This window comes from Hemicordylus capensis, chromosome 10 (assembly GCF_027244095.1).
Source record: "Hemicordylus capensis ecotype Gifberg chromosome 10, rHemCap1.1.pri, whole genome shotgun sequence".
NCBI classification, from domain to species: domain Eukaryota; kingdom Metazoa; phylum Chordata; class Lepidosauria; order Squamata; family Cordylidae; genus Hemicordylus; species Hemicordylus capensis.
The window spans coordinates 11,260,361-11,287,380 of record NC_069666.1 but is presented as its reverse complement, the minus strand read 5'-3'; the positions used below and the strand labels follow the sequence as shown (position 1 = coordinate 11,287,380).

The window sequence follows — 27,020 nt, the reverse complement described above, 5'->3', positions numbered from 1 at the left end:
CTGTACTTTGCCCTCAGTGAAAGCTGACTAAACTCCTTTCCTTAACTCTGTAGGAAAAACAACTTTTTACTGTCCTTGGGAAAAGGTCTATGAATGACAATAAATTTCTGGAAGCATTTAGAGCAGCAGAACAGCTTTCTCTCCCCCCATCCCTTTCTTTTTTTAAAAAAAGTTGTTAACATTAAGAGGCCCTTAGGCTTCTTCTGGCTGGCTCCTGGATCCCCCACCCTGCGTGACATACAGCACGGCTTTCTCCTTGCCTCCTGTGAAGGCATGAATAACTGCCCTGCCATGTGGGTTCCTTGGATGAGGAGCATATTTTTAGTCAAGCATGTTGTGTACACTAAGTTGTATATACATGATTAAAGGTAGCAAAGCCATGGGATTATCAAGAGGGTTAGCGTTGATGGTGACATTTAGAGAAGAGCATGCATCAACAAAATGGAAAGATTTATGCATACTTAAAAATGATGAGGCAGGGGAGGGGATTCATATAGTTTCAGGTCTGGATTTTTATTTTATGTTTATTTTTAATCCTGGCTGCAAAGCCTGTGTGTGTTTTGGGGTTGGTTGGTTTGTTGGCAGTTTATGTTAAAGTGATTATCTGCACAGAGCCACCTGGTTGTCCAGGGTTGTGTAAGAATATGGTCATTTCTGGAGAAAAGAGATCAGCCTAGTGCTGGCTTGCAGAATTTTGGCCCTCCTGCAGATATTGGACTACAACTCCCATCATCCTTGACTGTTGGCCACTGTAGCGGAGGATGATGGGAGTTATAGTCCAAAACCAGCTGCAGGGCCGAAGTTGTGCAGCCCTACTAGTCTAATATTTGGTGTCCCTTCAGCTACTCCTGGGCCCTAGTGCCTACTTAGCCTCACCGAATGTTGGCACTGAGCAGTGCACCCTTCCTTCTGCTTTGGTGCTGCTCGTTCTGATCCAACAATAGTATCTTGGCACATCTACAAACATCAGAGAGAGAGAGAGAGAGAGAGAGAGAGAGAGAGAGAGAGAGACTGTTGCTATGGAGAAGGCACAGGGTGGCTCTTCAGAGGTGTACCTACCTAGGTAATTTTGGAGCCTGGATCTAAAGGGCTTTGGACACCCACCCCCCTGGTCCACAGCAAGTTAAGCATCACCTCCCCACACACACACACATACACCATGACACACTGGTGTATGCTGCTGCTGAGAGCACTCGTTTTCTGTTTCTGTGGCACGCTGTACATCTCTCCTCATTCTTTACCACAATGTGCAAGCTGGATTTGGTTTCAGGGTGAAATTTTATGCAGCTGGAGCAACACGTTGAAAAACCCCTTTCTGGACTGTGTGGTCTCTGTACCACTTTAGGCTCTGTGTGTGTGTGTGCATGCAGCGGGGGGGGGGGGGGAATCTTAGCTGTTTTTATGCCCTTCTCACCAAAAATAAAAACAAACCTACTACTACTATGTATATATTGCTTTTCAACAAAGGTTTTCAAAGCCATTTACGCAGATAGGAACCAAGGAAGCTGCCTTATACGGCGTCAGACCATTGGTCCACTTCATGGTGGAGAGGTCCATCAATGGCTACTAGTCGGAGGGCTGTGGGCCACCTCTAGTCTCAAAGGCAGGATGGCTCTGAGAACCAGTTGCAGGGGAGTAATGGCAGGAGAGAGGGCACACCCTCAACTCCTGCCTGTGGCTTCCAGCAGCATCTGGTGGGCCACTGTGCGAAACAGGATGCTGGACTAGATGGGCCTTGGGCCGGATCCAGCAAATGTCCCTCTAGCTCAGGATGGTCCATACTGGGTGGCAGCGGCTTCTGCAGGTAGGAGATGCCAGGGAGGGAACTTGGAACCTAGATGCTCTTCCCAAAGTGGCCCCATCCCCTCGGGGGAATATGTCACAGTGCTCACAAGTAAGTCTCCCATTCAAATGCAAACCAGGGTGGGCCCTGCTTAGCAAGGGGGACAATTCATACTTGCTACCAGAAGACTATAGTCACCTAATGACACAGCGAAGAAGTAACTTGCCTAGGAAGCAAGAGGTTGCTGGTTCAAATCCCTGCTGGTATGTTTCCCAGACGATGAGAAACACCTATATCAGGCAGCAGAGATAGAGGAAGATGCTGAAAGGCATCATCTCAGACTGCGCGGGAGGAGGCAATGGAAAACCCCTCCTGTATTCTACCAAAGACAACCACAGGGCTGTGGGGTCTCTAGGATTCGAAATGGACTTGACGGTACAACTTTACTTTACCAGAAGACCAGCTCTCCTTATCAAGAGGAAATGTAGATAGATAGAGGTGATTCCCTCTCCCCAAAGGGCTCAAAATCTAAAAAGAAACATAAGGTAGACACCAGCAACAACCCCTGGAGGGATGCTGTGCTGGGGGCTGGATAGGGCCAGTTGCTCTCCCTGTGCTAAATATAAAACCATCATCACTTTCAAAGGTGCCTCTCTGCTTAGGTAGCAGCGGTAAAGCACAACAAAAAACCCTATCCCCGAACGTGCCAAACAGAAAGCTAGGCTGACTTCAGTTTTCCGTGCGTAGTGAGATTTCCTCCGCCACTGCAGCCCCCCCACCCCCCCTGCAATGCCTCCCTGATGCAGCAGCGTTGCAGTCCAGGAAGAGCGTTTCCACTGGAGCCAGCTGATGGTTCCAGGAGCCCCTTCTGTCTCTCGTGTTGTCGATGTTGCACTGCTGCTCTCGGCTCCTGCATCATGTCCTTGACAGCTGCGAAACTGACAAGGCTCCAGATTTGTGCGTGCTCCGCCATGGCACTCGAGGGGTCAGGGCTTTGGGGAGCTTCTCTTTTCAGCTGTCAACACACAGAGTGTTCGAGTGGCTCAGAGAAGCCCATCCTGGACTGAAGATACGGGAGAGCCAGCGGGGTGTCGTGGCTAGAGTGCTGGACTAGGACCGGGGAGACCTGAGTTCAAATCCCCATTCAGCCATAAAACTAGCTGGGTGACTCTGGGCCAGTCGCTTCTCTCTCAGCCTAGCCTACCTCACAGGGTTGTTGTGGAAGAGAAACTTAAGTATGTTGTACACCGCTCTGGGCTCCTTGGAGGAAGAGCGGGATATAACAGTAATAATAATAATAATAATAATAATACTAGGAAAGGAAGCCAGGAGGAGACTGTTAAAGGCATGCATTAGGAACACAGGAAGCACACATATACCGAGTCAGACTATTGGTCCATCTAGCTCAGGATTGTCTACCCAGACTGGCAGTGGCTTCTCCAAGGTTTCAGCCAAGAGTCTCTCTCAGCCCTATCTTGGAGATGCTGCCAGGGAGGGGACTTGGAACCTTCTGCATGCAAGCGTGCAGATGCTCTTCCAAGAGCGGCCCCATCCCCTAAGGGGAACATCTTACAATGCTCACATGTAGTCTCCCATTCATATGCAACCGGGGTGAAGGAGGGGTGAAGTAAGGGGAGAGGGGGCAGGCCCCTCAGAGTGAGGGAGATAATGAATAAAATAGGGAGGGGCCCTCAGGAGCTCCCCCCCCCCCGTTCTTTGAACCCACCTGCTCAATTATAGCTATGCCCCTGGGGTGGACCCTGATGAGCAAAAGGGACAATTAATGCTTGCTGCCTCAAGACCAGCTCTCCCTGTTATGTGATTTCTGCCCCAGTGCCGCCGCCGCCTTCTCCTCCTCCTCCTCCTTCATATTTATATGCCGCTCTTCCTCCCATGGGCCCAGAGTGGTGTACATGGCTGCTTTCATCCTCACAACAGCCCTGTGAGGTAGGTTCGGCAGAGAGAGAAACGACTGTCCCAAAGTCATCCAGTGATTGTCATGGCAGAATGGGGAGATTTGAACTCGGGTCTCCCCGATTCTAGTCCAACGCTCTAACCGCCACGCCACACTGACTCTAGCCTCCCTCACACTGTATTGCATACAAGTGCCCATGACTGTCATGCAGGCACAAATGTGTGGGAATTCCAGTTTTTAAAACAGATTATTTATATACCACTTTTCAACCAAAGTTCGCAAAGCGGTTTACATAGATATAAATTAATAAGATGGTTCCCTGTCCCCAAAGGTCTCACAATCTAAAAAAGAAAAAAAGAAAGAAACATGACAGACACCCACAGCAGCCACTGGAGGGATTCTGTGCTGGGGATGGATAGGGCCAGTTGCTCGCCCCCTGCTCCATAAAGAGAATCACCACTTTACAAGGAGCCTCTTTGCTCAGTCAGCAGGGGATTAGGTGCCATTATGGGCATCCACATAGTAGTCTCATAGCATATTGGAGTTCCCTCCCACCCACCACCCCGTCCTTTTCTTCAGTACAAGAACCAAACCAAAAAAACCCCTCCAAAGAAAGCTACTGTGGTGTGTCCCGCCTTTAGGTCAGGGTGTTGCCACTTGTGGGTCCTAACCCTATCATTTTAAGACCAGTGGGATAGTCTGCAAGGTAGTCCTTGGACCAAGACCACCCAATGAGCAAACTTTGAACCCTGGTCTAAATGGGTCCATTTCCAGCCCTCTCTAACCACTGGCCCTGCGATTGAGGGCACAGTGGCAGTGCCCAGTGGCAGAGTGCCAAGTGTCAGTTCAATGGAGATCAGGTTGCAGACTTGGGGAAGAGCTCCTTCTTTGACTCACTGTAGAGAGCTGCAGACCGCACAGGCCTAGATGCAGGGCCAACTCCAGAGCAACTCCTTTAAGGGAGCGAAGGGGTGGCAAAGCATGTTATTAGGGGAGTGAGGATTTTGCTCTGCCTTAACTACTCATAGAGGTAAGGTAGCCAGGGCTGTTAGTGGAATAACCTCCCTAATGGAATTTGCTTGACATTGAGAAATATGTGAAATAAATTTTTTAAAAAAATTATTTTCAGACTTATTCAGAAAATTGGGTTTGGGCCAGATTCCTCTTAGAAGATAATGAGGCTGTTCTCACCCGCAGCCTAACCCAGGCTAGGGAAGCCCAGCCTGGGTTAGGATCGGGCCCGATCTCGGCAGGGCAGCACCGCCTAGCCCCGTTTCTAAACCCGGCACTTAGCCAGGGTTAAGGGCTTGAGTGAGCCCTTAACCCAAGCTCTGGGATTGTGTGTTTGCTGGGTATATGTTTAGCCCCAGCGGACACAGAGGTGGATGCCTAGAGTGCCTGCCTCCTGGGGGCATCTCCCAATGCATCATGCATGTTGTGTGGTGCATTGTGGTGTGCCTGGAGGCTGGGACGCATTTTCCCAGCCTCCAGAGCTGCATGCTGCTCGTCTAGGAGTGTGATCTGCACGCACTTGCAGAAACAAGCCATTGCTCGTCTGGGGGGAAGGTAAGCTTGACCAGCCTTCCCTCCGCCCCGCCCTGCCCACTCATAAATGACCTCACTGTCTTTTGGGATTAGTGCAAGCCTTCCACTCTGCTTTCCAGGCTAGTCTTCTCTTCCTTCCTGTCCAAAACCACATAGCAGGAAAAACTGGGGTGGAGAGAAAGGTCAGTACTTGGCCAGCTGAAATCTGCAGGGGAGATGACCCTGCATCCCCCTGCAGACATGGTCTTATCCAAAAGCCCAGTTCCTGGGCAGAAAGGAAGCCAAGAAGCTGCCCTGGCTGCTGGGAGGCTGGAGGAGTCGCCTACCAACCTGGCTGCCTTGGTTTCTGCTGCTTGTTCTGGGGCAGAGGAGTGAGTGAATGAGGCCTCTTTAAACAACGGAGGCCTCTGAAATTAAGTAATTGAAGCTATAGGGCCACAAGATACCAGGCCTGTTTTGTCTGACACTTTTCTGTAAAGTTCCAGTCTGGTGGATGGGGGAGTGAAAGGGGAAACGGAAAATATTTATGGGGAGCTACCCCTTGCAGTCATCCTTGCCTAGACGGGCCAATGTTCTACCCCAGGGCTTCTCAAACTGGGTCTCCTGCTGGTGTTGGAGCACAACTCCCATCATCCCCAGCCACCGGGCTGCAGATGATGGGAGTTGTAGTCCAACAATATCTGGTAGACCGAGTTTGAGAATCCCTGATGTAGCGCATCTTGATATCGCTAGAGCTACATGATATAAGAGCATTTAATATAAGAGCATTACAATCAAATCAAATCAAAAAATCATTTATCACTTCATCCTTTTTATCTTTTAAAAATGCACACACACACACACACACATGTATTTTTGCTGATGTGCTTCTTTAAACATTGTTTCTCCTTGCTCTTCCTTAAATACATGCTATTGTTGCTTTGGGGTTAATTGGCTGTTTTGTGCAACCCAAACAGACTTTGTCGGAGCTTGTGTGTACTATAATTATGCAGGTCTTCCCAAGAAATGTAACCACAAGTACCTATCACTAATCAAAACATTAATGTAGGTGGCAATTATCTGCAGTAAAACACAGTTGAACTCGGAAAGGTTAAATTTAGAGGATGTTTCTAACCACTTCTGAAGAGGCCTGCTAAGCAGACATTTGGGAGATGAAGCTTTTCCCAAATGGGGAATCTGTGCAATGCCACCTATCCATATTACCTTATTGATTTCTTCGTCTAGGACCTTGTTACCAAGAAGACTAACTGTTCTGTAATCCTAAAAACCTGACTCAACCCTGACCTGATTCTGATTCTCAACTCTGTCTGCTTTTTTCTGGTACATTACATCAGATTAATTGGGGGTTGGGTACCACTGGCAAATTCCGTTATTTGTGTTTGAAGAACTAAACCAGCTAATCATGCAATTCTAGGAGGAGGAAGTGTGCATGGACAGGAAATGTATGATTAATACTGTGACGTTGCTGATGGACTTGATTGACACGAACTTCTGTCTGATTCTCTTGCCCATAGCCCGCATTGTACGTACCTCACAGCCAAGGTTTTGCCACAAGTACAAAAATCTCGAGATCTTGTGCCCAAGTACATAGTTGATTGTAACAAGGGATATAAAGCCAATAAATGCTTCTAGTATGCCTTGTGAAGGTGAAAGTGAGAGGAAATTGTATCAACATGATATTTAGCAGTGGTATGGGTGTCTTGCAAGAAGCTATGCATTTTTCAAAAATGTTTTTAAAAAATATTCTCTCTGCCATTAGCCTGAAAAAAAGCCCTTTTCCTTTAAAGTAGGGGAGACAGGTCATGTTCAGAGGTACTTTTCTTTATTAAACCACACTTATTTGGGGTCTGTCCCATTTCACTCAGCATAATTGTGCATTGACTCGTGATGCACATTATTGTTTATGATCAATAACAGATATCCACAAATCTCTTTATCTGAGCAGAATCCATTCAGATTTGTCAAAAACAATGTTTATACAAAAAGTATGATTTTTCCTTGGATTAATGATGCTGATAAGCAAAACTTGAATTTAAAAGACGGGTAGGAGAGTTTTGCATTCATGATGACGGCCCTTTTGGAATTCCAGAGCTGTTTCTTGGTATGCTAAGTAGAAACATGGGTTTGAATACTGTGGTTATCTTTCAGACATCACTAGCTGAGCATCACAAAATGTACTCACCCTTGGTCACCATCCCCAGAGAGAGGCATAGTTTTGTTAGCTCTTTGTAGCAAAAATAGCGGTCTTGTTGATCGTCTAAATAGCTAGGAGCAGTCAGACTTGGAAACAGTGGAGTTTGAAAATCTCTTAACAGAATTGAGAATTGTTCATCAAAAGTGAACTGTGGAGTTGAAGATGACCTGAAAGTTAGCAGTGTTCAGCAGAGGAACTTTGGAGGACTCCAATGTGAGAAAGCCAAGATTACGATGTATAAATGAGAATACTGTACTATTGACAGTATTCAGGAGGAGAGCTGGTCTTGTGGTAAAGGTAAAGTGTGCCGTTGAGTCAGTGTCGGCTCCTGGCAACCACAGAGCCCTGTGGTTTTCTTTGGTAGAATACAGCAGGGGTTCACCACTGCCACCATCTGCGCAGTATGAGATGATGCCTTTCAGCATCTTCCAATATCGCTGCTGCCCAATATAGTTGTTTCCCATAGTCTGGGAAACATACCAGTGGGGATTCGAACCGGCAACCTCTGGCTTGCTAGTCAAGTCATTTTCCCGCTGTGCTGGTAGCAAGCATGAATTGTCCCCTTTGCTAAGCAGGGTCCACCCTGGTTTGAATTTGAATGGGAGACTACTGTGTGAGCACTGTAAGATATTCCCCTTAGGGGATGGGGGTGCTCTCTGAAGAACACTTGCATGCAGAAGGTTCCAAGTTCTCACCCTGGCATCTCCAAGATAGGGCTGAGAGGGACTCTTGCCTGCAACCTTAGGAAGCCGTTGCCAGTCTGTGTAGACAATACTGAGCTAGATATAGACCTATCGACTGACTCAGTATATGGCAGCTTCCTATGTTCTCCCAGGTTTGTCATGGACTGCCAGTGTTTTTTGCATTTGTCTCCAGTGTTTTTTCAGACTTGATCTGCAGTAATTTTTACATAGGAAGGAACCTGCCTTATACTGAGTCAGACCATAGGTCCATGGGTCCATCTAGCTCAGCACTGACTGGCAATGGATCTCCAAGGTTTAGGCAGAGTCCCAGCCCTACCTGGAGATCCTACCAGGGCTTGAACCTGGGATCACCTGCATGCAAGCAAAGACTGAGCTACGCCCCATCCAGTGTTCCCTCTAACAGGGATGTTGTTGACTACAATTCCCAGAATCCCCAAGCAAAGCCATCATAGCTGGGGATTCTGGGAGTTGTAGTCAACAACCATCTGGGAATCCATTAGAGGGAACACTGCCCCCATCCCATAAGAAGAATCTCTGACAGCAGACAGCACTCACATGTCACCCATCCAAATGCAAACTAGGGCAGACCCTGCTGAGCAAAGGGCTCAATTCATGCCCGCTACTGCAAGACCAGCTCTTCTCCCCTAAAATAGGTACAGGAAGCTTCCTTATACCAAGCCTGGTCCATCTAGCTCATTTTTGTCTACACAGACTGGCAGCAGCTCTCCAAGGTTTTCCCCCAGGAGTTTCCCCCCAGCCCCCTCTGGGGATGCTGCTAGGGAGTGAACCTGGGATCTTCTGTATGCAAAGCAGGGGCTCTACCACTGAGCTGCTGCAGTCCTAGCCAGCCCAGGATGCACAAAGCACGATGAATCAGAGCTCCTGTGTGTGCAGTGTTTCCTCTAAGAGGGATTCCCAGAGGATGTTGACTATAATTCCCAGAACCCACAGCTGCAAGGGCTTTTGCTTGGGGATTCTGGGAGTTGTAGTCAACAACATCTGGGAGTCCCTCTTAGAGGGAAGACTGCTCCTGTGCCTTTTCAGTTAAACCAGGAGCTCTCAACTCCCTGATGCTGCTGGACTACAATTCCCATCAACCCCAACCACCTAGCCGGATTTACAACTTTCATTAATCCAGGTTGGGGGATTGGTGAGTCAATGCCCCACGTCAATTTATGTCCCCATTGGGTGGCAGAGGTGTGAACTATTCAATTATTAATTTCCTCTATCTTGCTTTTTTTTAAAAAATAACAAAATAACACTTGTCCCCAGGTAACTGAGCAAAGAGGCACCTTTTAAAAGTGGCGATTCTCTTTATTTAGCTGGGGGAGACGGGAGAGCAACTGGCCTTATCCACCCCCAGCACAGCATGTGGCTGTTGCTGGTGTCTACCTTATGTTTCATTTTTCAGATTGTGAGCCCTTTGGGGGACAGGGAGTCTGTTTATTTGTTTATTTATATCTATGCAAACCGCACGTATGTAAAAATGGGTCATCGAGGAAAGCAAGCAACAAAGCTAAAACAATTGCTATGAGTAGGTTTAAAGCTAATCTTAAAGGACAGTCAAATCCATGATTATATCATTTATTTAAAAGCAGTCAAATCCATCTTTATATCAGAGATTGCTTCATAGTTGTGTCTCTTTAAATAATTGTCATGGCCACAGAAGGAGGGGGTGGTGCTATATTAAAGGGGCGGGTTTACAAAGCAAAAGTGCAAGATTGGCAGATTTGTTTTTGTCTACACTGCTCACAAGAGTTCTCAAACTTGAAACCCAGATATTGTTGGACTACGACTCCCATGATCCCTAGCTAGAGTGGCTGAATTGTGGCAGGGGGTGATGCGTGTTGTAGTCCAACAACATCTGGGGACCCAAGTTTGAATGAATTGAGTGCAGGTGAAGCTTCTTTGAGGAAGAACTGCATCCTGAAGTGCGAAATGAGGAAGGAATTGAGTTGCAATATATCAGGAGGGACCCGCAACAGCATTTCCTGGAGATGGCGGGAAGGGTTGCTAGCGGAGCAGGAGAAAAAGGAGTTTGGTCTGCGCATGTGCATTTTAGGGGCCTCTCCATCTGCAGAGATCAGTAAGGAAAGTTGTTTAGAGAATGAAGACAAAAATGCTAGTTCATTAACGCCAGACGATCAAGCTGTTTTTAAAGACACCAAAGCAGGAGCTGGTGAAAAAAGCCGACAGCCCATTTCACTCCCCGCTCGCTCTACTTTTGTGCAGCCCTGCCGTAGCAAGCCATAGCACAATCTCATGGGCGTGCTTACTCAGAAGTAACTCCCACAGTGTCGAGTGGTTCTGACATCCTAGGAAAGTGTGCAGAATTAAGAACATAGGAAGCTGCTGCCTTCTACCGAGTCAGAACCTTGACCCATCTCTAACTCTGCATTGTCTACACTGACTGGCAGCAGCTGAGCTCTCCAAAGTTTCGGGCAGGACAGTCTTTCCCAGCCCTACCTGGAGAAATGCCTTCATTTCTGTACGGCAGCCCTGCAGCTCGATCCGGGCGGTAGCGGGTCTACTCACAAGCAAGTCCCACAGTGTGCGATGACGGGAGTTCCGACCTAGGCTAGGGAAGAGAGGGTGTGCGGGATTGCAGCATTGCCGTGCGTGCAGCCCCACGAGTGCGTTAATTCCGCACCAAGCCGGGGCTCACTCCCAGCTCCAAGAAATGCGTGCAAGACAGACTGAAGCCTCACCCCACGGGCGCGCTCCCCACAAACTAACTGGCACGCTATGCAGCGAGGTTTACTCTCAGGTCGGTGCAGAACCGAAGACCGCAGGATCCGGAGTCCAGACACCCCTCCGCTCCACTGCCCCGTGCGTAAAGTTGGGCCAGGCCGTTGCTGCCCGGACATGCGCCCCCGGCCCTCTCCATGCGCAATTGCGCACGGGCGGGCTCCCGGAGTCGCGGCGGCGCTGGAGCCAGTTTGAAGTTCGCTCGCTCGCCGCCAGCCTGCCGAGCCGCACCAGATTGGCTCTCGCCCTTCATTTGCATTGACGCCAGTAAAAGCTAGAGGTCAGCGCTGGCGGGGCTCCGATTGGCTCCGCCGCCGCTGCTGCGCCTGCCGGGGCTGTCAAACTCCGGGGCAGATGTGCCTTTCCCCCTTCTCTTCTTCTTCTTCTTTCTTCTTCTTGGGTTCCCGTTTCGCTTTTTGGGAAGGCGGCGAGCGCGCGAGCCGTGATCGTGGAGGCAAGGCAAGAGCTAACGGAGGAAGGCAAGGCGGGCAAGGAGAAGCGGCGGGAGCCGGGAGAGGGCTGGCTGGCGGCGTTGCTGCGGAACAGCCGTCGCCAGAATTGAGCCAGAAGCGCCGGGGAAGGCGCCTTCTCCGCCGCGGAAAAGGAGCACCGCCGCCGCCGGCACCGCGCCTGCGATCGCCACCCAGCGCCTGGGAATTTAACAGCCTCCCTCGCCATTTTAATTCATTCCACGCCGATCGGACCCTCCAGGATTTCTCCCGCTCTCTTTTCCGCCCCCACCCCCGCCGCGTTTCTCATTTGTCTGAAATGTTGGCACCGTTTTGGTGCAAAAAAAAATCACGCCTCTAGAAATATGGAGCTGGAGGAAGAGGCGGCCACGGGCAGGGAGGTCTCCGGCTCTTGCCCCGGATTCCCTTAAACTTCTCTTCGTCTGGGCTGCTGACCCTTTCAGGCGTGTTGGGCTCTGACTCCTGCGGGGCTTCTTTGCAACCTCGCCTTGCTGGTGGTTTCGCGTGATGATGATGCGCTGAGTTGGAAAGGTCCTACCGCTTTGGGTGGCTAGGTAGGGGAGGTGCGGGAATCGTTGCCCACTGAATGAAAGGCTTTTGGGGGGGGGGGGTGTCTGGAGAAAGGAGCCTCTTTGTGGGGACTAGGAAGGGAAAAAAATCGCATTTCCGCAGCTTCGGTTAAAAGGAGAGGAAGTAACGTGTGAAGCAGGAAGTAACGTGTGAATGCCTATAAGCAGCGAGTCCCAGATTTTTCAACTGCAGCGGCTGAGCAGGAGAAGGAAGAGGAGCGGAGGGGTCTGGCCCGGAATATGAATTGGACAGGCGCTTCAGGAGGGCTGCGCTGTAAGGTTCCTCTCTGCTCCCCCTCCCCTCAGTTGGCATCTGCTTGAATCTTAGCTGGAAGGAAGGATCTATCCACTTGAAGCAGGGAGGAGGAGGTGTGGGGTGAGCCGTGGTGGGGGAAGGAAGACACCCCCTTAATTACTAATGGACTACAGTCACACATGCAGAAAGTAATATTTCCAGTCTGGAGTTGGACTGCAAGCTGAGAAGAAATGGTACCATCAGTAAAGTGTGGGGGTCCAGTCTCCTCTTAAGCCAAAAGGACCGTGGTGGGGCTCCTGGATTCCACCCCTTTCTGCCCCTGCTCTTTTGACTATCAGCCCTTTTTGTTACATCGATGAAGGCCTTGGACTCCTGATTCCAAATCTGCACCCCATTCCAGTCCCTCCTGCCTTGCCTCACTCACTGTTTTTCAACCCACAGTGTGAGGTTGAGAGCAAAGAAACCGGTTCTCTTGGAGGGCCGAAAGAAGAAGAGGTGGAAGAACAGCCCCCACCACACAACCTACACCATGTTTCTCTGGATGTGCGGGGTTTGGCTTTGGCACAGCTGACAATGTGGACCAGGGCAGCAGCTCAAGAAGGAGATACAAACTATTAGCAACAAAAGACGCCGAGGGGCCGATTTCCCCCCAGTGGAAAGTGGGGGGAAAGAAGTTCTCTTGAGGACTAGTGGCTTAAAACCATCACCATGGGCTGCGCTCCTAGCATCCACATCTCGGACAGCAGGGTGGTTTATCACAGTAACAAGGAGCCGGAGGACTCGAACTCACCGCACCAGTCCCAGCAACAGCAAGGCAACCCTGTCCCTGGATTATTCATTAAATCTTCCAACACGTCTGCATACAAATTGAGGGCTAATCCTTCCAAGAAAGGCAAACGGGACAACCTAGAGGTGGAGACTCAGACCAGCAGATCCAGTGTGAAGGTAACGGTGGGAAAGGCCTTCAGAGGCGGGTGGCAAGGGCTGGTGGAATCAAATAGGTGTGGGCTGACATTTAACTTCTTGATACGCAAAGCAGGATGCTAGTCCCTGGTGAGTTTGAGGCTGCCTGCTTGGCGATCTGTTTGTTAGGAGATTGTGACTTACATGGAAGTTTCTCTCTGTGTTTCTAGCCTATTTTCCTTAAGGAAAGTAAGTTTATTTTCCTGTTGCAAACAAGAATATTTAGGTTTTGTAGATGCCCTTCCCAGCACTTTTCTCTCCTCTTGCTTGGGCCTTGTGTAGTTGGGGAAGAGAGAATATCGGTGAGCCTGTCTGTCAATTCATATTTATTGGAGATCTGGTTGGAAGTTCTTGGGCCTATACATTTCAGTCAGTCAGGACATGCTGGGATACGGATCTGTCTCAACTCCCACTGACCTAGCGAGAAGCAGCTCTGATTTCCAGCACCCTCTTTCCCAGTCACTAAGTCCTTGTCTGTCTGCCCAAACAAAAGTTTATTTTAATCCCCCTCTTCTAATCAGGAGCAGAACAGACAGAAACATTGGCAGGAGGAGGCACCAATGTTCACACATCAGGATTCTCTGGCCTTGGGAACTCCAGCAAGGATTTGTGGGTGGTCACATCCAGAGAACAAAATTCGCATGAAGATTAATCGTGGAGAGGGAAGAGAATACTCTGGTCGTTTAAAAGTAAAACTAACAGAGTGGAGAAACAGGAAAAAAAGCCCCACCATTGGCGTCATCTGTAGAGTGTCTCTCTGAGAAAAATCTGGTTGGGTTCAAACAGATTAATATGCACACATACCTAGTGTTAAGCTGCTCCAGGTAAAAGGGCGTGTGTAATTTCGAAGCCAGGGGGTATTTGGCATTAAAGTAAAGTTGTGCCGTTGAGTCCGTGTCGACTCCTGGCGCCCACAGAGCCCTGTGGTTGTCTTTGGTAGAATACAGGAGGGGTTTACCATTGCCTTCTCCCGCGCAGTATGAGATTATGCCTTTCAGCATCTTCCTATATTGTTGCTGCCCGATAAAGGTATTTCCCATCGTCTTGGAAACATACCAGCGGGGATTCGAACCGGCAACCTCATGCTTACTAGGCAAGTTACTTCCCCGCTGTGCCATTCTGACTAAGTGTGTTTGGCATTAGGCGAAACAAGATGAGGGGAGAAGCTATCCTGCCAAGAGCCAAGAAGCAAAAGGTGAACCATTCATGGTGGCTGGATTGATTATAGATCCATTCGACTACAGAGCTGTTATAGAGAAAGGGTTAAAATGTACAGTAGTGCCACAGTCCAGCGAAATTGCGGGGTAAAAGTTAAACCACCCAGTTCCAGATTTTGGGCTGGAACTGGGTTACAGATAACTTACTCCTCTTTTGTTTCCTGCATTTGCCACCTTTTCTCCAAGACGTTTGTGGGGGGGGTGTGTGTGGGGGGTGTGTGTGAGTGTGAGCCACTTTAATCTTATATCCGGTTCTGTAATTAGGGGCAGATGACCTGGGCAGCCGCTAGGGACACCAGGCTTGGGGGTAAAGGTAAGGGGGGGCCTTGGGCTAATTCAGCATTCTCCATTATAAGACCTGGAGGCCCATCAACCCTAAGTGCTTCTCCTTGACTAATTGTTTATTGGGCCTGGGTAGAGCTTTGGGGGAGGCTGAGCTCTCTGCATGGGTCCCCTAGGCACCATGGGGAGGTGACTGTTCCCACCATACAGTGCTGTGCTTTCCCCAGCCTTGATGGGGCTCTTTGAAGGGAATGGAGACCTCCTGAGCTCCCCAGCCCCATCCTGGAATGCATAGATGGCGTGCTGGGAAGCATAGCCCTTCCCAGCGCTTCGCTTCTGAAGCTCAAGAGGGCTCCCTCTCTCTCAAAGGGCCCTCCCAGCAATGAGAAAAGCACAGTGCTGTGCAGGAAGCAGCACAGTGGGAAATGACACTCACATTTAGGAACATAGGAAGCTGCCATATACTGAGTCAGACCATTGGTCCATCTAGCTCAGTATTGACTACACAGACCGGCAGCGGCTTCTCCCAGGTTGCAGGCAAGAGTCTCTCTCAGCCCTGTCTTGGAGATGCTGCCAGGGATGGAACTTGGAACCTTCTGCTCTTCCCAGAGCGGCTCCATCCCCTGAGGGGAATCTCTTGCAGTACCCACACATCTAGTCTCCCATTCAAATGCAACCAGGGTGGACCCTGCTTAGCTAAGGGGACAAGTCGTGCTTGCTACCACAAGACCGGCTCTCCTCTCTCCAGACCATTTAAGGCTCCCCGCGCCCCCGCCCCGTCCTTGGAAAAATAGTGAAGATCACTGGGCTAATCCTTCAAACTAAAGAAATTCTTCAAACTAGAAAGTTTCTACTAGACTAGAGGGGACCAGTTTTTGTTTGCTTTATATAGGGCATGAATAAATATTTATAGATCTGTGCACGCAAATGGATCAACTTCTATGATGGGCTAAACCGTGGGATTGGACTAGACCTCTAAGGTTCCTTTCAACTCAGATTCCTGGGATTCTAAAAGCCATTTTTAAAAGGCCTTGAAAAGTTGGAATGAATGAATGATTGGGGAGGGGTACTAAAGATGCTCTTTTCTGTGGACTGTTTGGTGTAGGGCCCGCCTTCCTTAGAGCAAACTAGCAAGAGAGGTTAGGATGAGACAAAGAAACAGGCCCAAGGTTGCTCTGGGGGATTTTAATCCAGGTTTCCCTGGTCCCAGTTCAGCACTCTTCCTACAGCACCAGACAGGTTCTCCCACAGGGGTGGGGTGAACCTGGCCCTCCCACTGTTGTTGAACTACAACTCCCATCACCCCCAGCTGGAGATGATGGGTGTTGTAGTTCAGCAACAGCTGGAGGGCCAGGTTTGCCGACCCTTGCTCTAATGTGTGGATGGTGAAAGGATAGACCAACTCTCAAGAGTCCCAGCAGAACAATGAGATGTAATTGTTTCATGATCTCATGTTATTGGGGTCAGGAGGGTGCTTTCCCTCCACCTTCCTCATGGCTTCATAGCTGCTTCAGGGTGTGTTATTTTTATTTTTTTACATTTATATTCTGCTTTTCCTCCGAGCAGCCAATGACATGGCTGTTTGTCTTCACAACAACCCTGTGTGGTAGGTTAGGCTGAGAGAGAAGTGACTAGCCCAGAGTCAACCAGTGTGTTTTGTGGCTGAATGGGGATTTGAACTCAGGTGTGCTGGAATAAAGATCTCCTCCTATTGTTGGACTACAACTCCCATCATCGCCTGCCACAATGCTGGGCATTGAAGTTCAATGACTTCAGTCATTGAACTTTTTGCTGGAATCGTTGAAAGAGCATCTTCTTGGCAAGTGGAAGGACCCAGATTCACTCCCTGGCAGCATCTCCAGGTAGGGCTGGGAGAGACTCCTGCCTGAAGCCTTGGAGAGCTGCTGCCAGTCAGTGTAGACAATCCTGAGTTAGATGGACCAATGGTCTGACTCAGTAGAGGACAGCTTCCTGTGTTCCTATTATGCTTTATTTTAGGCTGTGATCCTAAAGTAGAAAGGAAGCTTGGATTAACACTGTCTCGTTTTTAAATACAATCCAACATTTCAGGAGATCCACGTATGTATTTCCCATTGTTTGTGTAATTTGGGCCTAAGCATGCTAACTTGGAAGTAAATTCTAATGAAATCAGAGAATGTTTTGTAAGTTAATTTCAATTAAGGCTGTAAAATCCTATGCACATTTTCCTTGGGAGTAAACTCCATTAAATACAGTTGGACTTGCTTTTGAGTAGGCATGCATAGGATTGAGCTGTGTGTGTTTAGCACGAAGGTGGGAACCAGGTTGAGACTCTCTGAGCTGCAGACGTGGCAGGTGTGAAATAGTGAAGAGGATGAGAAAATAGCTCTCAGCTTGGAATTTCTGTCACATTCTGCCCTGTTACAGGGCAATTAACATGTATTTCAAAAATATTTCTTAAGTCACTTTTTCCATAAATGGTGGAAGATTTTGTGGGTGACTTAAAAATTAAGTCTCTTAAATTTTGCTAAATTATTTAATAAGCTCACATATATGTGAAGATATAAGAAAAAGGTGGCTTATCGAAAGGAGAGATGAATGATATATTCTGGTGTATACAATAAGTACATACCGTATTTACCCAAATTTAAGATGATCCTGAATTTAAAATGACCTCCTTACAAATAGTGGTTAAATTTAGGTTATACCTGTATTTACCCAAAAGAAAACAAAGCAAATAAGTTATGTTAAAACTCTTATACATGTTTAGGTAGGTGGTGTTTTTAAAAATTCCCATAGTGTACTCAAAATTTTGTAAATTTCATCTTTAAACTGTGTAAAGATCAGTCTAAAATATGACTTGTCATTGCCCTAGGAATTAAAGACTATATCTAAACCCTACAGTAGAATTAGGAGGAAATTACAAAATTAACTGCAGTCTGGTTTCAGGACCCCTGAAAATAGTGCCATTGCATCCAAACTAAGACATGACTAATTTGCGTAGATGTTAATAGGGTTTAATTTACCAGTGAGACAAGTTAGTCATGACTTTCACACAGATTGTGTAGCATCTGATTTATTTTATGTCCATAGCATCTTTGGTTATCCCTTTTGAAATGCAGAAATGATGAAGGCTGTTGTCTAGTGCAAGCATTGCGAGTTGGTTTATGGTGTGGGTATTAATTAATTACATTTGCATATGACTAAAATAGTTTGGAATAAAAGTGGTTTTTTCCACAGAGCTTTAAATGTAGTGTTATATTATTCAGTAATTCAGGGATTCTCAAAGTTGGTCCAAAGTTGATAACCCCTGATCTAAAGTGTTTGGGACCCAATTGTTTGATGCAGGGTTTCTTAACCTTGGGCCCCCAGATGTTGTTGGACTACAACTCCCATCATCCTCAGCCACAAAGGCCATGTCTGGGGATGATGGGAGTTGTAGTCCAACGACATCTGGGGGCCCAAGATTAAGAAATACTGGTTTGATGTATTTGGGGGCCTTTAACGCTTGGCATTCAAAGCTGACCCACGGCTGCAAAAACTCTAGCCATAAAATGGGATGAATACATAAATAGCACATTGTGAGCCAGGCATGGAGACTTATTCCATCTCTGTTAATTTATTACATGTCTGTTGTTTGAGAATTCATCCTTGGACAGATGGTAGATATTGTAGTGGGGTGTGTGTTGTGTGTGTGTGTTGTGTGTGTATGAATGGATGATGTCATGGCCATCACACTGTATTTCATGTATTCTCATAACATTTTGAGTGTGTGTTTGTGTATGCTCAAAATGTTATATATTATATTAAATGTTATATACATTCTAACATTTGTTATATAAATTATAGAATGCCTGTCTAGAGAGATAAAAAGGGGCTCTCCATTTCTCTTAAAAGGGGCTCTGCATTTCTCTTAAAAGGGGCTCTCCGTTTTCTATGTGTATTGTTGGGAGGGGTGGTGGGACCCACACAGGCACTGCGAGGAGTGGGGTGGTAAATGAGCTGCAGGGGCTGCTTGTCCCCACTCCACTCCAGCCTCCTTGCTGTGCTTTGTTTTGCACCCCCTGCCGTGTTAACCCCAGATATTCGGGCTGGTTATTCCGGTTTCCCCAACCGGGTGGATAACCAACATACACACCTGGGGCTAATGTGGCCATGGGCAAAACGAGGCACAGCCAGGTGGGCAGGGAGAGGCAAGCCGGGACGGAAAAACTCCTGTGGTTCATTTCTCGCCTCCTCCCCGTCCACAGGTCCCGATCCTGGGTTTGGTGGACAGAAGCCCATTTGGATAATGCCTGTCAGTTGAGCTGATTAAGGCACCAGAAGAGTGTCCTGGGGCGGAGATGCCGGAGGGTGCAAGGGGCCCCTGGACCTGTGCTGCTCTGCTTCCGGGGCCACCTTGCTCATTCCTGGGGCTGCTGTGCCCGCAGCCGGCAGGGGAGGCTGCCTTGCCCTTGCCACTCAGCTGGCTTCTGTGCATGTGCAGAGGACAGTTGAGGAGTGAGGACAGGGCAACCCCCCCCCCTCGACTGCTGGGTGAGGGAGCGTGTCACCATCAACATGAGGGGGGGCTGCCCATGAGAACACGGGTTGCCCTTTAGGAAAGGATTAGAGAAATTAATGGGGACAGGTCTAGCAGCAGCTGTTTACCATGGCAGCGACCGTCGCTAAATGGAGCCTCCTCATTCAGAGGCAGTATACCTTTGAGTGTCTGATGCTGGGAACAGGCCTGTTGTGATCACCTTTGTGCATTGCTTGTGGGCTTCCTGAAGGCCTCTGACTGGTTGCTGTTGAGGACAGATGGCTCTTTTGCTCCAGTGCAGCAGGCCTCGTCTTACAAGCCAAAGGCAGTGTTCCCTCTAACAGGGGTTCCCAGGGCGTTGTTGGGAACAACAACATAATCCCCAGCCAAAGGGCACTGCAGCTGGGGATGCTGGGAATTGTAGTCAACAACATCTGGGAATCCCTGTAGGAGGGGACAGTGGCCGAAGGTCATGGCATCTTAAAGAAAACTTGATATTTTATGGGCCTGCAAACAATACATGCATTTTAAAATAAGACATGCATAGAACACAATATCCAGAGGGAATACAGTAAATTCATGGGTTTGTTTGTTTGTTTGTTTGTTTGTTTTTGCGCTTATATCCTGTTCTTCCTCCAAAGAGCTCAGAGCTGTGTACATGGTTATTTTTATCCTCACAACAACTCTGTGAGGGAGGTTAGGCTGAGAGATGCATGACTGGCCCAGAGTCACCTAGTGACTTTCATGGCTGAATGGGGATTTGAACTCGGGTCTCCCCATTCTAGTCCAATACTCGAACCACTCCGCTATGGTTCTGAAGTTGCAGGGCTGTATACAAATGAAACATGTCTTGAACAATGGAGCTGTTTTACAAATGTGCTTGCTTTGATCTGTGCGAACGAACAACTTCTTCTCCAGAGCTGAGCTCAGGAAAAACTGATGGTCTGATTTTTGCAGCAGAAACCGGCTATGCACAGTACTGATTGGCTGGCACCTTGACTACAAAGCCTACCTCCCTACCTAGAGCAGTGCTGCAGGTTTCCCAGAAATTGATTAAAGTGACACATTGATGCTTAATTGCTTAATCATAAAGGTAGGCAGCCCACCTGAAACATGGAGGGAGGGGGCAGTGTGAGTGACTGAATCAGCATTCAAATTGCTGTTAAGTACATCTGTCAGTTGCATTGCAAAAGGAGATAACTTGTAGAATAACACCTGTGTGTGCACCTTATAGCTAGAAAACTAAATAAATACTGGTTGAGTATCCCTTATCCGAACTTCTTGGGATCAGAAGTGTTCCGGATTTCGGACTTTTCCGGATTTTGGAATATTTGCATACTGTAAAGAGATATCTTGGGCATGGGATCCAAGTCTATACACGAAAGGTTACTGTACACTGCATTTTATTTTATTTTTAGGTTTTTAAAAAAACAAGCATTGAATTTACAATAACTACAGGTAGCTGTAAATGTAATGAAAACTAATTGCGAGAAAATTTTCAATGCAATAATGTTGCTGGTCATGTTAGACTCAAACATGGCATTTTAGGTGGAGATGAAATTCAGATTTCATGTGAAAATAATGTTTTGTACTTACTAAAAAAACCTTGTTGGTTTCCGGATTTTGGAGCATTCCAGATTTCGGATTGGAGATACTCAACCTGTATGTGGTTTTAAATTTGGTTTTAACTGAGTACTGTTTTTAGTTAGTTTCTATTAATTGTATTAGTTTTATATTGAATAAATTAATGGATGCAGTTTATTTCAATATATGACCAGTAATCACAACAGACAACAACAATGCAGTCTAATTAACCAAACAAAACCCAATTCATATCAATATTGATAACCTCTCATTAGACACATCCATTAATCCACACGAGTCTAATCCATGCTGTTATCAACCCTTAAATTCTTCCTATTCGTAGCTCATAAGTTAATAGAGACTGCCTGATCGAACAGGCAACTGCACAGAATTTAGCTGTCATGTAAAGTTTCGTTTTATGTTCATCGTGTATTGGCTTGACTGATTTTTGTGAGCAGTAGTGTACTGGAAGGGCAGGGGTATAAATATTTCAAATACAGTAAAATAAATAGGGACATAGGGAGCTGCCATATACTGAGTCAGACCCTTGGTCCATCTAGCTCAGTATTGTCTGCACAGACTGGCAGCGGCGTCTCCAAGGTTGCAGGCAGGAATCTCTCTCAAGGTTCAATAAAAAAATCTTGTCCTATAAATTTTTTTTAAAAAATCTTGTCCTATCTTGGAGATCCTGCCAGGGAGGGAACTTGGAACCTTCTGCATGTAGAGGCTCTCCCCAGGGCAGCTCCATTCCCTAAGGGGACTATCTTACAGTGCTCACATACGTAGTCCCCCGTTCAAATGCAAGCAGGGCGGAACCTGCTTAGCAAAGGGGACAAGTCATGCTTGCTACCACAAGACCAGCTCTCCAGGTGGACTGATGATCTGACTCAGCACATATCCTGTACGGGCCACCAATATACACAGTGGCCAGTGCATAGTGTAGTGCTTTCAGCCTCCAGATTCACAAGGGGTATGCTATTATGAGCTAACCATTTATCACTAGGCTCCCACCTTTGAATAGATAATATTCTTCCTTTTGAAACACCTGGATTATCTTCATTAGATGCTTTTCTACATCTGTCACTTCTCTGTCCAAACGGTGCACCAGTCTTTTCTCTCTCTCTGTGTGGTGTGTGTGTGTGTGTGTGGTTTCCCCCCACTCTCTTTGCCATCTATAGTAGCTGCTCTGAACCGTCCTCACCCTGTTCCCTCCGCTCTCCAATGACGTCAATCCCCTTGGACAACGGTTTGGCTCCCGCTGGGGCTTCCCACAATGAGACATTTCTACATTTTCTTCGTCGCTGCCGCCGCCTGACTCTTAGGCCGAAGTATTTTGCTACGGGGGATGACCGCTTCTTAGTGCATTTTTGGTTGGCCGTGGTGCAGAGAGGGGTTGGTTTTTTTCCGTTTTTTTAGGGCCACCAAGTTAAACAGTCAGGCTCAGCCAAAGGATTCAGGGAGGCGCTGTGAGGCACACCTTTGTGAGCTTGTGAGTTGTGACGAGAGAGTGATTCCCCCCTCCGTTATGAGCTGTGGGAGAAGTGCTTGTGGGCGCTGAGAAAGAAAAGGAAAGAACTCTTGTTTGGGCTCAAAGGCTTCACCCAGGCAAGAGGCTGCCGTGCTGGGGTTCTGTATGATTCATGCCTTTGGCCTTGCGCCGTTCCATTCTTCCTGCAGTTGGTTTACACGTCTGGCTCCGATCTGCTTAGCTCATTCTGGCTGCAGAGATGCAGCAGAATTATCTGCCCCAAGAGGAGGCCGCATGGGCACGAGGTGGAACTCCATCCAGGTGGAAACACAGGCCTTGTTCAGGCGCCCAAGAGCACACTCTGAAGCCCCGCCCCTGTGCTGATGTGCCCCCGAAACTCCGCCCACATCTGCAGCAGCAGAAACAAACCCGGCACTCATGGACAGTCCCTTCTTGCGACTGGAACGTCTGGTGCCTGGCGAACGTCTGGTGCCTGGCGTTCTGGAAACGGGAGGAGAGCTGGTCTTGCCGTTGCGAGTATGAATTGTCCCCTTTGCTAAGCATGGTCTCTCCTGGTTTACATTTGGATGGGAGAGCACTGCCTGCTATCAGATGTTCCCCTTAGGGGGTGGGGCCAAAGCTCAATCCCTGGCAGCATCTCCAGATAGGCCTGGCTGGGAGAGATTCCTACCTGAAACCTTGGAGAGCTGCTGCCAGGATATAATAGCAATAGCACTTACATTTATATACCGCTCTATAGCTGGAGCTCTCTAAGCGGTTTACAATGGTTTAGCGTATTGCCCCCAACATTCTGGGTACTCATTTTACCAACCTCGGAAGGATGGAAGGCTGAGTCAACCTTGAGCCCCTGGTCAGGATCGAACTTGTAACCTTCTGGTTACAGGGCGGCAGTTTTACCACTGCGCCACCAGGGCAGTGGTAAAGACTGTAGATAATATAAGACTGTAGATAATATGGTACAATAATACAATAATCTATAGTAGACAATACAGAATATAAGATGAGGTATAAGGCAGCGCCGTCCTCTTTCCCCCCCTAAGAATCTGTCCACAAGTATTGCGTTTATATGTGCAGCTATGGATGTGGCGGGGCTTTTGAGCATGATGGCAAAGGGGCGGGGCTTCTGAGCATGATGGCACAGGGGCGGGGCTTCTGAGCATGATGGCACAGGGGCGGGGCTTCTGAGCATGATGGCACAGGGGCGGGGCTTCTGAGCATGATGGCACAGGGGCGGGGCTTCTGAGCATGATGGCACAGGGGCGGGGCTTCTGAGCATGATGGCACAGGGGCGGGGCTTCTGAGCATGATGGCACAGGGGCGGGGCTTCTGAGCATGATGGCACAGGGGCGGGGCTTCTGAGCATGATGGCACAGGGGCGGGGCTTCTGAGCATGATGGCACAGGGGCGGGGCTTCTGAGCATGATGGCACAGGGGCGGGGCTTCTGAGCATGTTGGCACAGGGGCGGGGCTTCAGAGCACACACTCAGGAATGCTGGCTGCAAATACATTATCTCCACTCTTCTATAACACCCGAATGGGGCTACTGGGGGGCATCCATTGCAGTCTCTACTGGGGTGATGTCACCTGTGTTTGATACCAGACTTGAATTCTGCCCTGGGGGGTTCTCCTGTCTCAGCTGCCCTTTGCAGCTGAAAACTGGGTAACTTGGACAGTTTGAATGGAGATGGTCTGACTTACGGTGCCTCTCAGTTCGAAAAGGGTGGGGGGGGCGTGAAATGGCAGCCTCAGAGCGTCATGAATTCTGCTTGATATGAAGATTGCCGAGGAGGACGTAATTAAATAGCAAAGTCTCTGAAGTATTCCTTCTTCCAGATCTTCCTTCTCTGCTGCGGGCTGAACTTTTGGCCTTAACTTAAACTCCCAGGACTTTTCTCATTCTTTTCCCTTGTAAAATCTGTAAATATGTCACTCTCCATTATGTGAAAGCTTAACGTTTTATAAACCAGAAGTTTTGGCTCCCACACGCACACCGTTCTGTTTCTAATGGGGGGAAGACCTGTTTCACCACATTTTCTTCCCCTCCGAGCTCTCTGCTTGAGGTAACCTTTAACGTTTGGTTTTAATTCTATCTATTTGAGAAAACCTGAAGCTGTCTTGCAGATAACTTCACAAATTTTATTCTCCCCCCCGCCACCTTTTGTTTTTTTTATACTACCCGGCTGGCCTGCTATATTAGTCATTTTCTGGCGTTGGCTAAAAAAGTGAAGCACCTGTCAGCAATCCTTAACTCGCCATAGGTGAATAGCTATTTTAAACCTTGAAGTAAAATGGTTCAGCTCTTGATGATGTGGTACCCATACGCTCTGAAGAAGTTAAAGTGTGCCCCTTGGAAGTACAAGCCCTTGTAGGAATGGCCAGATTCAGTGGCAGTATTTGAGATAAGATGACCAGGCATCTACAAATCTGCTTGCCAATGGTGAGTGCCCTCAGCCCTCTGACTGGCAGGCAGGACACGCAGCACCACACAGATTTCCTCCCCAGAGGTCTCATTTCCACTGCCACTTTTGAGCGGGTAAGAGACAGCAGGAATATTTTCTGAGCAGTAGGAAGGGCTTCCACTTTTTCTGACCATCTCTATATCCCATTGTCAATGACAGAAGACCCACTTCTCTCCTAAGCCCTCTGTCTGTGTAGAAAAGGATCTAGGAGGAGGAAGAGAGGGAGATTGGTGGCAACCTCAAATCATGGCTGGTTAGCGGGCTAAGCCTAAATCTGTGGACAAGAACATAAGAACGGCCCTGCTGGATCAGGCCCAAGGAAGCCCATCTAGTCCAGCATCCTGTTTCACACAGTGGCCTACCAGATGCTGCTGGAAGCCTACAGGCAGGAAACAGGGATCTCTGAAGATAGCTAATGGAAAAACCCAATTATGCTGGAAGGAACAAGGGTTGTGTTCCTTCCCAACTCTGAGATTCCGTTCTGAGAACCTCTTGGTTCCTTTGGCTGTCAGACGAGTGGCCCGTTCCGAGAGGATGTTCCTGGTGGTGGCCCCTTAAACTATGGGACCAACTGAAGTCTGTTAAATTTGATACTCTGGCCCTTTCAAAATAGGCTTTCAAGACTTGTATACTGAGGCAGGGTTTGGGTATTTAATGTACTGAGTGTTATTTGATTGGCTGCTGTTTAGACTCTGTTCGTTGCCCCTTTTGATAGTTTTACTGATGAGTCACACCATAATCCTAAATGTTTTATTCAGTGTGTAGTGATAGCCCTGTTTGGATGGGCCACCCAAAAAGTCTGCTAGATTCAGCAGGATTCCAAGAGGTTTTGGAGGGATTTCGAGTTGGTACTGCCAGTGATTCTGTCGGTGCCTTTTTGGATACCTGGAACGGGAAGCATACCAGGGCATCCTCTCTGATTTGCTTTAAAAGAGGAGAGCTGGTAGCAAGCATGACTTGTCCCCTTAGCTAAGCAGGGTCCTCCCTGGTAGCATATGAATGGGAGACTAGAAGTGTGAGCACTGGAAGAGATGCCCCTCTGGGGATGGAGCCGCTCTGGGAAGAGCAGAAGGTTCCAAGTTCCCTCCCTGGCAGCATCTCCAAGATAGGGCTGAGAGAGATGCCTGCCTGAAACCTTGAAGAAGCCGCTGCCAGCCTGTGAAGACAATACTGAGCTAGATAGGGAGGGGGCTTGGAAGCTTCTGCTCTTCCCAGAGCGTTCCATCCCCTGAGGGGAATATCTTACAGTGCTCACACTTCTAGTCTCCCATTCATATGCAACCAGGGTGGACCCTGCTTAGTTAAGGGGACAAGTCATGCTTGCTACCACCAGACTAGCTCTCCTCCACCAAGGCAACAATGAGCAGAAAGCATGCAGATTCCATTCAGGTGTAGGTCCCCCCACACCGTAGGTACCAAGTCCTCGAACCCAATTCCAAAGTCCCCTCTAAGCTCTGCCCCCCGCCCCCCATATGACAAACTTGGAGGTTGGCCACAAGACGAACTCTCCTCTCCGACACAGCATCCTGTGTGATTCAAAAGCTTGCATCCTGCATTTTAAATACTCCCAGATCCTTTTTGTCGGCTTGGATGCAGCAGGAAGGGTTGGGCAACAGGTTGTTGAGGGGAACCAACAAGCTGTGAGGGATTTCAGTTTCGCGGTTCTAAAGCCAGGAAAGAGATCCATCACTTGCAAGGCAGCAAAAGAGGGTAAAGGAGTTTAACAACCACCCAAAGGGGAGCAGATAAGGAGAGAACCCCTTTATCTGCTTCTCTTCAGCAAGTGTCTGATTTCCACAGGGAAAAGGAGACTGCACAGAAACAATACAAGCAGTCAAGGGAGGGGCCCGAGAGAAACTACAACAGGGAGAAGCAAGCAGGTGGTGACCTCTGTCTCAGTCGATGCCTGCAGAATTCTCACTTTCGTTGTATGTAAACCCTTTCATGCAGAACCAGCATTCTTCTCACAAATAACCTCGCACGTCTAGAAAGCCAAGCCATCTGCAGTCTTGTGGCATATTTGCCTTCTTGTACCAAACCGCCTTCATCAGCAAGGGAAATACAAACACACTGTGCAAGAGTTACTATTTAAAGCACTCTGACACTACAAAACTCATGAGACAGAACACTGGTTCCCAACCTGGGGGCCTCCAGATGTTGCTGAACTACAATCCCCATCATCCTCCAGCTACAATAAATTGATGGGAGTTGTAGTTCAGTAGGCCAGTACAGTCTGTATTGATCAGTTAATGGCTGTCTTGGAGCTTTCCCAGGCTTTATCGTGGGTTTTCTGTGAGGCTTTACTGCGAGTTTGAAGTTCCAAAAAATGATGCAAAAAGTG

At 48.1% G+C, this 27,020-nt stretch overlaps 1 protein-coding gene and 1 long non-coding RNA gene across 5 annotated transcripts in view; one reads left to right on the top strand and one right to left on the bottom strand.

Annotated features, from left to right (window-relative positions):
- The window catches only part of PDE8A (phosphodiesterase 8A), a 157,885-nt gene that overhangs the window by 22,236 nt on the left and 108,629 nt on the right, over window positions 1-27,020 (top strand). The window contains exon 1 of one of the 4 annotated variants that reach the window (XM_053272966.1): window positions 9,276-9,291. The exons of 1 other annotated variant lie outside the window; for it this stretch is intronic. Coding sequence is in view for 1 of the 3 variants with exons in the window: in XM_053272959.1 (XP_053128934.1) it covers window positions 12,893-13,129 (237 nt within the window). In the remaining 2 variants the exon portion in view is untranslated. Of the gene's footprint in view, window positions 1-9,275; window positions 9,292-11,227; window positions 13,130-16,492; window positions 16,509-27,020 lie in introns of those variants that run through there. 2 more of the 4 variants (XM_053272959.1, XM_053272961.1) reach the window with 2 other exon arrangements.
- LOC128335124 (uncharacterized) lies at window positions 9,712-11,063 on the bottom strand. The gene is made up of 3 exons (XR_008311515.1): window positions 10,850-11,063; window positions 10,608-10,719; window positions 9,712-10,215 (listed from the first exon to the last, which is right to left on the bottom strand). It is a non-coding gene; the product is annotated as an uncharacterized LOC128335124 (long non-coding RNA).